This window comes from Triturus cristatus, chromosome 2_2, assembly GCF_964204655.1.
Source record: "Triturus cristatus chromosome 2_2, aTriCri1.1, whole genome shotgun sequence".
Classification (NCBI taxonomy): Eukaryota; Metazoa; Chordata; class Amphibia; order Caudata; family Salamandridae; genus Triturus; species Triturus cristatus.
Window position 1 is genome coordinate 493,689,761 of NC_140582.1, and position 11,150 is coordinate 493,700,910.

General features: G+C 37.3%; 1 protein-coding gene across 1 annotated transcript in view; it reads left to right on the forward strand.

Annotated features, from left to right (window-relative positions):
- Window positions 1–10,251, forward strand: part of SMARCA5 (SNF2 related chromatin remodeling ATPase 5) — a 433,972-nt gene extending 423,721 nt beyond the window's left edge. Inside the window, exon 24 of the mRNA XM_085641606.1 lies at window positions 9,961–10,251. Within this exon, the coding sequence (XP_085497732.1) occupies window positions 9,961–10,026 (66 nt within the window). The 3' untranslated portion in view covers window positions 10,027–10,251. The remainder of the gene's footprint in view (window positions 1–9,960) is intronic.
- The last annotated feature ends 899 nt before the right edge of the window (window positions 10,252–11,150 follow it).

Genomic DNA, 11,150 nt, shown 5'->3' on the forward strand with positions numbered 1-11,150 from the left:
TGCCTTCTGGGAAAGAACTCGCCACAGTAGGAAAAGTGTTGGATAGCGGAGGGGTAAAAATTACTATTTCCACTCCAGTGAGTGCACCAGTAGGGAAAGTGTTGGATAGCAGAGGGGTAAATGTACTATTCCCACTACGGTCAATGAAACAGTAGGGAAAGTGTTGGATAGCGGAGGGGTAAAAATTACTGTTCCCACTCCAGTGGGTGCAACAGTGGGGAAATTTTGGGATAACGGAGGGGCATTTAACCCAATTTAGATATTAAAATACCCATATAAAAACACGTTTTATTTAGTTATACTGTACAGTAAATTTGGAAATAAAACCATTTTAACTTATAGTTATAGAATTTTAATAATTTAACAAATGTCCAAAAGTAATTTTAAAAACTGTGTGCATAAATTTCGAACTAATATAGTGCATATAGAAAAACAGTTATAAAAAACATTTTTAATGTAAACATAGCTAAACTCAAAATATTAAAAACAAACAAAAGTATTACAAATATTTGAAAAACCTCTAAGCAACAGTAAGGGAAGTGTTGAACTTCTGGGTGTTTAGATTTACTATTCCCACTTCAGTCTCAGCAACAGTAGGGAAAGCATTGGTTTTTGGAGGGGTTAGAGCAGGGCACAACTGGTCGTACCAGGCACAGGACGTTTCCCGAGTGGGGCTCCAGGTCGGGTGCCAGTTTTGGGCCCCTGGAGGGTCATTTTAGTCCACTAACTGGAGTGGGAATAGTAATTTTTTCCCCTCCCCTATCCAAAACTTTTCCTACTGCTGCACTCAATGGAGTGGGAATATTAATTTTTACCCCACCGCATTCCAACACTTTCCCTACTGTTGCATTGACTGGAGTGGGACTAGTAAATTGTATCCCTCAGCTATCCAACACTTTTCCTACTGTTGCACTCATTGAAGTGGCTTCTCTTTTTATAGCCTCCGTGACTAGAGCGCTCCAGGCCAAGATGGCGTCCCTGCTCCACCCTACGGGTGCCCAGAGGACCGAAAATTACAGTGTGAGTCTGGAAAGAGAGCCACAAGCCTTAATCATGGGCTAGATCCACCTCCCCCCACCCCCGCAGTCTCCGGGTAAACAGAATGCTCTTAGTTTGCACACAATGTCAAATTCAATATTAAGGAAAACATAGGAATTGGACGGACTAAATTTATTGTTCCCACTTCAATAAAAGCAACAGTAGGGAAAGTGTTTGACTTCAGAAAGGTTACATATATCATTCCAATACAGTAATTTAAATAAAATATTTAAATACCTAAAACATAAAATAATTAACCATAGTTAAACTAGAAATTATATATTGTATACATTTAAATAAAATGCACAATTTATTATAAATATACAAAACAAATGTATAATTAAATGAAATATTTAAATAACCCTACGTAGAATTCACTTCTCTAGCTACTTCTGAAAAAACCACAAACACCAAGAAGATCAATTAAAAAATAAATCAAACAATAATAAAATTAAAATAAATGAAACATATAAAAATAATATATTATACACTTGCTGATATATATTACTACTTATTTCTTGACAGTCTAAATAAAACTATTTTTTCATTTTAAATTTTCAATGAAAAAATTATGATTTATGAATTAAAAATTTAAATAACAAATAATAAAGAACTATTTACATTGAAATATTTTCTCATCCTATTCCCCTACAAACTGACATGCTGCTAAATTAGCTATAACTAATTATACTATACAAAATATAAATTAAAAATCTGAAATTAAACCCAAATAAATGAAAGAACAATTAAAAAATTAAAACATTACATACTAACCATTTATATATTGATTTTACCTTACATTACTTAACATTATAAAATAATTAGTTAAAATGTAACTAACCTCCCACCATATTCAACCAAAAACCCAATATCCCGCTATTAAATTACAAACTACTTAACATAGGTATTTGTAGATAGCACATTAACTCTTAGGCATCTTGGCACTAACAGATGTTTATTGTTACCCAACAGTATTCATTTTATCGACCTCTGATGTTTGAAAGCCTGAGTGGACCCGCCGGGATTTGAGCCTATGACCATGAGATTGAACACAGGGCCCTGCAGTGGACACATTAGTCCACAGAGCCACCAGACCCATCTAATTGCCTCTTAAAAATTCAATTACACATTTAAAATTGCAAACTATATTTAAAAAAAGTAAATTTTACTAATATTATAAGATATATATATATCGTTATAGGAATTCAGCCAAACGCCATACGCCTGCCTCTTGCTGTCGGTGCCTTCCGTGGCGGACAAACCCCAAACTTTTGAAAACAGTCTTTCAATTACGAAAGAAGGCGGCACACCAGAGTTTCCAACCGGGAAGGTTTATTGTGCAAAAAGAACGACTGGTTTCAGCCTGTCGATTTTCGTCAGGTTCAAAGGTCACAACGTAAAGATGCTGTTAAATACACGCCGTATCAACCATGGAAACAGAAAACATACTGGCTTTGAATGCTGCTTGCTCCGCAATCGTGAAACATAATGATAATCATAATTGTTTAAATTACATTTCATAAAACGACCACAAATTTGATGGTAGCATAATTCTCTACATGATAAATAAATTAATTATGTAGTGTCGGACAATGAAATGATTTACAATAGAAACTGAAGAAATCCTCGTTTCTAAAAAATTGTCAGCACAACCAGGTATTGATAAAGTTATTTGATAAAATAAAATAAACTTATCATAACAGGATCAAAATTAATGATAAAGCAGCATGATCATATTGATGGTGAATAAATACGGGACCTTAATCAAATGGATGCAAAAATAATTGCAAAATTAATAAAGGCCACATCGTAAACACATTAATAGAATAATGTCCATAGAGATAAAACAAACATAAACAGAGCTAGAACTATGCAAATAATGAACAAAATTAGATTGCAAACGCCATTCAAAATAGCGCATCAGCAGTCCAATCCTTGTTGTTTATAATATATAAATAAATAAATCTGAACAGTAAAATACTGCAAGGAACGACAAAACATCCCTTATGGACAAAACATATGATAATGGCCACGCGGCCTACCTCCAAAACCTATTTATGTACAAACTCTATGGACAGACACATATAGTATGATCATGGCCAAGTGGCCTACTTCCAATGCCTATTAGTGTGTAAACAGTAAATAGATGTATAGTAGTCCATAAATCTACCCAATGATAATAGGAATGGTCATGTAATTGAAATAACAGCAGCAGGGCAGACCAAATGTGCCATAGATACAAAGTGATAAGTGAACAATTAAAAGGAAAAGGGGAGCAGGGTAAAGTGCATTGTGAATTATAGTTCAAATTCTATTGAAAAATTCTATTGAAATAATCCCTGTTTATACCAAAAGGCGAAGGAACCGAATGATCCCGACCACCTAGAAAAGATTATTAAAAAGGTGCTATAAATAGATATCTGCCCCAAATGGGGTCTATCCAATCATTAATCATGAGTCACTACCCAAGATGCACCAATAACTTTAAATATGGAAAAACTGGGAGATGTAAAGTGACAAAACCTGTGTACCCTAAAAAAAACTATAAATGTCTTAACACTAACTTATGTATCTACAGAATGCAACTACGGAAAGAGATAGAGCGCTGAGGATACATAGGAGGATACCAGAGGGGCAAAAGCCTACTATACCCCTATATGTGTTGCTAGTTCCTCCTCCTTATTCATGCCAAAGGGGGAACTTGTATTAAGGTCAATGATGTATCGTGACTCAAGAATACGTAATTGTTTTTCCCGGTCACCTCCTCTGATGTTTTTCATGATACGTTCAAGTCCCATGTAGCTTAGGAGCTGATTATTGCTGTTGTAGAGATTATAAAAATGTCTCGCAACAGGATAGTTAAAGTCTTGATTTGTTTATTGCTCTTAAATGCTCCACAATGCGTTTTTTCACTGGCAGTTTTGTGCTGCCTATGTAGCGAGAGCCACACAGACATTGTAGGCAGTAAATTACAAAATCAGTCGTACATGTGATAAATTTAGATATCAATCTCTCTTTTCCATTTGATGTGGTGAAAGTTTTGCAGCTATGGCTATTGGAGCATGCCTTGCAGGCATTAGATTTGAAAAAACCCTTACTCCTATTCAGCCAGGTGGTGGGGACTTCAGTTTGATAATAACTGTTAACCAATTTATCCCTAAAGGAAGGTGCTCTCTTTTATGTTACTGTAGGGGAGTTACCCACTACCTTGCCAATCACAGAATCTGATTGAATCAGACCCCAATGTTTTCTCATTATGTATCTCATTTTGTTGTCTCTGGCATTGTACATAGTGATCATTCTTGGAGTAGTAGACGATTGTTCAATTTTGTCAATCACATTAGTTTTGAATAGAACATCTTTCTGATCAGTATCTTTTAGTTTTGCCGCTGCTTCTATCAAAGCTTTCTTAGGATAACCTCTAAGTTTGAATCTATCCAGCATATGATCTTGTTCCTTAATAAAACCTGGATTGGTACTACAATTTCTACGGGCACGCAATAGTTCGCCATATGGTATGCTATTAAGCAGAGTTTTGGGATGATGGCTACGTGCATGCACTGTACTATTGCCAGCTGTTTCCTTTCTGAAAAGATTGGTTACCAATTCATCATCTTGGACTGTTACATGTATGTCAAGAAAGTCATATACTAATTCACTGATGGTGTGTGTGAATGTAAGATTTAAATCATTGTTGGATAAACTCTGTATAAATCTTATAGCTTCTTCCTTGCTCCCGTCCCAGATAATGAAAAGGTCATCAATATAACGCAGCCATAATGGCACATGACTCGTGAACAATTCATTGTCATCAGTCCATACCACCTGCTCCTCCCACCAGCCCAGGAATAAATTTGCTAGGCTGGGGGCAAAGCAGGTTCCCATGGCTGTACCTGTTTTTTGGCGATATAATATATAAAAATATATTTTTTAAAACAATGATGAACCCGTTGTTACACTTTTGCCATGCCGTTGCGTCACTTTTTGTGTGGCTCCAGAAGCATAAATAATGCTCCATATTGCACCATATTTACAAAGTGATGCATCAGGTATAATGTATGTAGGGTGGGTGTTCCCCTGAAAAAAGCCTCGTAGAAGTGGCACAGTGAAATCTTTCAGATTTCACTGTGTTACTTCTAGGATGCTACTGTGTCACAACCTTATGCCTGCCTCACAGCAGGCATAAGGTTTATGCAGTGCAATGGGAATAGGCTTTCCCCATGCATTGCTGGAGCTGCATCATGCTTACGACAACTCCAGCAATACGTGGGTTTCGCGCTGACAGATACATCAGGATTCCTGACGTATCTGCCATTCCGTGCGACATGGTGCGCCATACAACAAATGCGGCACATCCATCATGTCGCAAGGAGGGCGCACTGAAAAGTGTTGCATCGCTGCTTTCTCACATCGATACAACACTTTTCATAACTGAAGCCCTTATTGTTAAAGACTGTATGTATAAAATGCCCACTGCCAAAAACACATTTTTAAACTTTGTGAAGGACTCCTATCTTTAATATGGGCACATTTTAAGGTTTCTTTTCTCACAAAACAGCTAGTGCATGACTATCAAATTGTCCTTCTCTATTCCTGAACAAAAGATTCACCGGCTCCTTTTAGGAAGCCTAGTTTTATACCACACACACACACACACCGAAGTGCAACATTTGGGCTCACTCCTTAAAAAAAGAATTAACATTGTGAAAGATTCCTATAATTAAATTAGGCACATTCTGAGGTTTTTATTCCCATGAAAAAGACAGCTGTATGTCAGCCCAAGTGACTTTCTCTAATCTTACATTATGAGCATACCAGATCAGTTCAGGAATACAGTTTGTAAGACTCTTGTATATGTTTGCCCTTCAAATAATGAGACCATAAACACTGATAAAGTCTTTTGTAGCTGACATGGGCACTTTTGAGAATGTTTAAGCCTTGTTTAAGAATTTCTATTTTACACTCCAAATATAAAAGGCTGAACAAATAGATGTTTCAACTTTGTATAGACCTTGGAAGGAACAAAGGTTGAGTGGTAGCTCCAGGATTCAAACACATGAGAGAGTGATCAAACACATATCCCTCTAGTGGATTAATTCATTTAAAAAGCCAACAGACTAATACGATCTGTATGGGTTCTTCAACATACCTATCATTACACACATCACTGTGGAGACTTGAATATGACTGTAATCACACATTAGCACTGTGGAGACTTAAACATTACTATAATCGCACAATATCTCTGTGAGGACTTTTACACTACTATAATCACGCACTATAAATGTGTGCTATGATGATGATGATGATGATGACCTGGGCATGTCTATATTCACACACTATCTCTGTGGGGACCTGGGCATGTCTGTAATCACACACATTCTATTTGTCAACCGTGGTAATACTATAGTCACACAACATCTCTGTGGGGACCTCGACATCTCTATAATCACACACTATCTCTGTAGAGACCTAGACATGTCTATAATCACACACTATCTCTATGGGGACCTGGACATGTCTATAATCACACACTATCTCTGTGGGGACCTGGGCATGTCTATAATCACACACTATCTCTGTGGGGACCTGGACATCTCTATAATCAAACAGTATCTCTGTGGGGACCTGGGCATGTCTATAATCACACACTATCTCTGTGGAGACCTGAGCATGTCTATAATCACACACATTCTCTTTGGCAACTGTGGTAATATCATAGTCACAAACCATCTCTGTGGGGACTTGAATATTCCTGTAATTACACACAAGCTCTGTTTTGGCTTGTGCATCATCAGCTTTGCATTCTCTGTATGGGGCTTTGTGAATACTGATAAGTAGTAACATTAGACTTTTGGTCTAAGTTTACATTGTTGAAACTGAAAAGTAGAAAAGTTAGATTTTTTTTGTCTAAGGTTACCATTGTGAATCGGGCCCTATTTTAATGAGGACTGAAACACAATCATCTTCATGCACTATATCTGTGGGACTTAAACATAGCCATAAAAACACACTATCTTTGTGGGGCTTGAAAAAAACTATAATAAAATACTAACTTTGTGGGGACTTGAACATCACTATAAAAACATATTATCTCTGTGGGGACTTAGGCATTCCTGTAAGTAAACACAAGCTCTGTTTCGGCTTGAAGCACCAGGGATGCCATAAAGCACACGGTTAAGACTGCTTTGCATATAGCTGGGTCTGAACTGGGGTGGAAAAGTGAACTAAAGAACAATGATGGATTCAACCCAGATCTGTGACTAGGGGTGAGTGGCTGAAACGTTTCAACACTCCATCCATAATCTCTGTGTGTGTGCTTTGTTCTCCCTAAGTTGGCAGAGTATGCCCAGACGTGGGTCCCTTCCTCACTTTGCCACTGGATTCTAGCTAGCCTGACTAATGAGGGGGTGTTACCTGAAACCTGTCCCAGGATGCTTATTTCCGGTGCAGGGAAGACCTGGCTTGGCAGTTCGGGCTGGACTGTTCCCATGAGGCACAGGGTCAAGACTGATTTGCATATAGCCGGGTCTGAGCTGGGGTGAGGAAGTGAGCTAAAGAATGATGATGGACTAAACCCAGATCTGTGACTGAGGTGAGTGACTGAAACGTTTCAGCACTCCGTCCATCATCTCCTTGTGTTTGCTTCGATTTGAACATCATCAGCTTCACATTCTCTGTATGGGGCTTTGTGAATACTGAAAAGTAGTAAAGTTAGACTTTTGGTCTAAATTTACCTTTGTGAATACTGGAAAAAGTAGTAAAGTTAGACTGTTTGTCTAAGTTTACCTTTGTGAATTGGGCCCTATTTTAATGAGGACTTACACACAATCACCTTCATGCACTATCTCTGTGGGGACTTAAACATCGCTATAATAACACACTATCTTTGTGGGGACTTGAACAACACTGTAATAACACACTATATTTGTGGGGACTTGAACATCACTATAATAACACACCATCTCTGTGGGGACTTGAACATCTCTATGATAACACACTATCTCTGTGGGGACTTACACATCGCTATAATAACATACCATCTCTGTGGGGACTTGAGCATTCCTATAATTACACACAACCTCTGTGTGGACTTGAACATCATTAGCTTCACACTCTTTATAATGGGATATAAGCTTTGAATGTACACACTATTTCTATGGAGACTTAAACACAATGATCTTCACCCACTATCCAGGTCGGGACTTGAACATCTATTTTGGCAAAAATGTAAGCAGCTAATCAAGCTCTGGGTTCAACTTGACCACATTCCTTTGTTCCATATGTTAATTTCTTATGTGTTAGTTTCCTCATCTTCTAAGAGTGTAAGCACTAATACATAGGTTAAATACAGCTTAAAGTCTCTTTCTATAAGCACGATATGATATGTTCTGGCACATTAACATAATCTGTCTTCATGTATACCCCTAGTGTATATGCAGCAATTCATATATGAATAGATTATAATGTTGTTTGTGTATATTGTTGATAAAATAAACATTTAGCCATGTGCCTTAGACTGTATTCAATCACAAATAGTTTTACGGACTAGGTCCCCACAAGGATGGTAGCACGTGTTCAAGTCCCCACAAGGATGGTGCTGTGCACGCGATTAAATAACAATATATTTGCAAATTTGAAGCAGGATCCTGTATCATGAATTTTTTCTTAACATTTTTCTGTTATTAGTGTGTTGTATAAACATTGGGAAAGGTTAGTCCCCACAAGGCAGGTATTCACACATAGTCCCCACAAGGATGGTAACACGTGTATGTGTGTGTGTGTGTGTGTGTGTGTGTGTGTGTGTGTGTATATATATATATATATATATATATATATATATGTCAGAAAAGTACCCTATGGGAAAAAAGAAGAAAATATAACACATACTCAGCAACCAATAGGTTAGGGGGTCATTCATGAAGAATCAAACAGGCGCAACTATATACAATCTTATGTGCGCATAGTGCAAGTGTATAACACGTGACTGGCATACGTGAATACACAAGTGTGTAAAAACATGGGGAAAAATTACTCCCCATTTCTTACCTACAACCTAAACTCCATATACTCCATGGGAGGGGGGAGTAAAGGAGAACCCCTGTAGTCAAACTCTGGAGAGGCAAGCAGATAAAGAAAAAGAAAAACTAGTTTAGGCAGAATATTTTTGCCAAAGTGTGTGAAACTAAGGTGGGGGCATGAGAGTATCAACCATATCCTGCTACACACGCATCCCACTGTCATTCATCAAGATCATAGCGTCTTACTTCATCAAGGTGCGTTCTCCACTGGTTCAACTAGATTTTAAATTGTCCTGGCCTAAATTAAAATGCTAGTGCCGGCAAATGGAGAAATTCACACTTCATGGACAGTGTAGGCTCTTTAAACTATACTCGCAATGTAATTTTTCTAATCCCAGCTTGTGTGACTTTTTCTCTAAATGGTTTTGATCACTGCACAATGGAAATCTGCATTAGTTACTGACTTCCCTCCTCTTCAGTCCTAGGCATGTAATGTCATATGTTTGCTCAGCAGTTCCAGAACTGTTGCCACTAGTTACATTCATTTTGCTCCCTTGCTCTTTTTGTAACCTGCAGATGCTGTCCTTTTCCTCAAAAGACCTTTTTGAAAGTTTTAAAACCTTTACTCTTGCTCATCATCTGCTTCTGGGTAGACAACCTTGTATTTAACTATCTACAGTTCCAAATTCATAAAATTCCAAGCTTTCCACTTCATACTGCTTTTATATTTAGGCCACAGTATTACTTTGTTGGAAGAGCAGTACAAGAAAGCAATGCATTTTAATTTATTGACTTAGGCAAATGGCATACAGTTGTCAGGACTGCATTGCATACAATTGTCAGGACTGCATTGAATAGTGAGTTAAGACATTTTAGTAATGCACTTTTTTCCTATTTTCAGGCACAGAAGCGTAAATCTGATGGCGCTCCAGACGGCAGAGGAAGGAGAAAGAAATTAAAGCTTTGAAAGGACTTTTAATTTGGATCACTAAATTTAAAAAGTAGTTACTTATTTTACGGGTCTTCGTAAGATGTACTGTACAATGATAAACTATTATGTCATTAAAGGACATCAGGTTCATCCGTTTACTAGCAACATTATAGTTTATACTTCCCCCTTTTTTAAATAAACAGCTGTGCTGAAGTTTTTTTTTACCTAAACCACTTGACAAAATAAAATAGTCTCCATTTACTTTGCTTTCCGCGGATTACTTTTTGAAGGACAACTCTGGCAGATCAAGAACAATGTGTTGGACCGTCATGAAAAATCAAAAGAATTTTGACACTTGGCTGCATATCCATTATCGCTGAGCCTTGCTGGGATCCGAAAACACTTGAAATACTGCCTGTTATCTCAGTGAAAAGTGCACAGTTGTAATGCAACTTTGCAGTGTGGATTTGATTCAAAATGCATGCTTTGAATCTGTTTGCGATCAAATTAGTAAACCTGTAGTTATATATATATATATAATATATATTTTTTAAGGAAATTGACATACCTCTTGTTAGATGTTCGTGAACTGGAAACATGTCAATGAGAAACTCAAACGTCAAGAATGTGGCTCCAGTTTGAGATTCTTTTTGACTACCTATCGCTGTGTGGGACTTAAAACAGCTGCTCTGAATGTATTTGAAACTGTGGGTATGTCATTGTTTTTATTTCTTTCGAGGGTACATTTACTTTTTGCTCATGTAGTTGAGATTGCTGGCATTGTGAACGCTGCTATTTGCAGATGACCATTTTGACAAACTGACTAGACACTGCACAGCCAGTGATCATCCACCTGTCAACTGGAAGATCTTTGTGATTTGCCAACCATAGTGTAGGTTGGTGTCTCTAGTTTTAACAGGATGTTCTTAACACCTTTGCCTTTCAAAATTTACAAATCTAAGTGCTCTTCCTGGAGAAATAGACTTTAAAGTTCTTTACAAAAGCACAACTTTGATTCTCTAATTCCATTTACATTACTTGCTTTAGCTAGAAGAGTTTCATATCATCATCCTAATAGTACCTATATAGACTGTGAAGTCTTCTCCAGACAATTGTCAGTAAAATTCGTTGATACCAATGACAAGAATATTTTATGCATT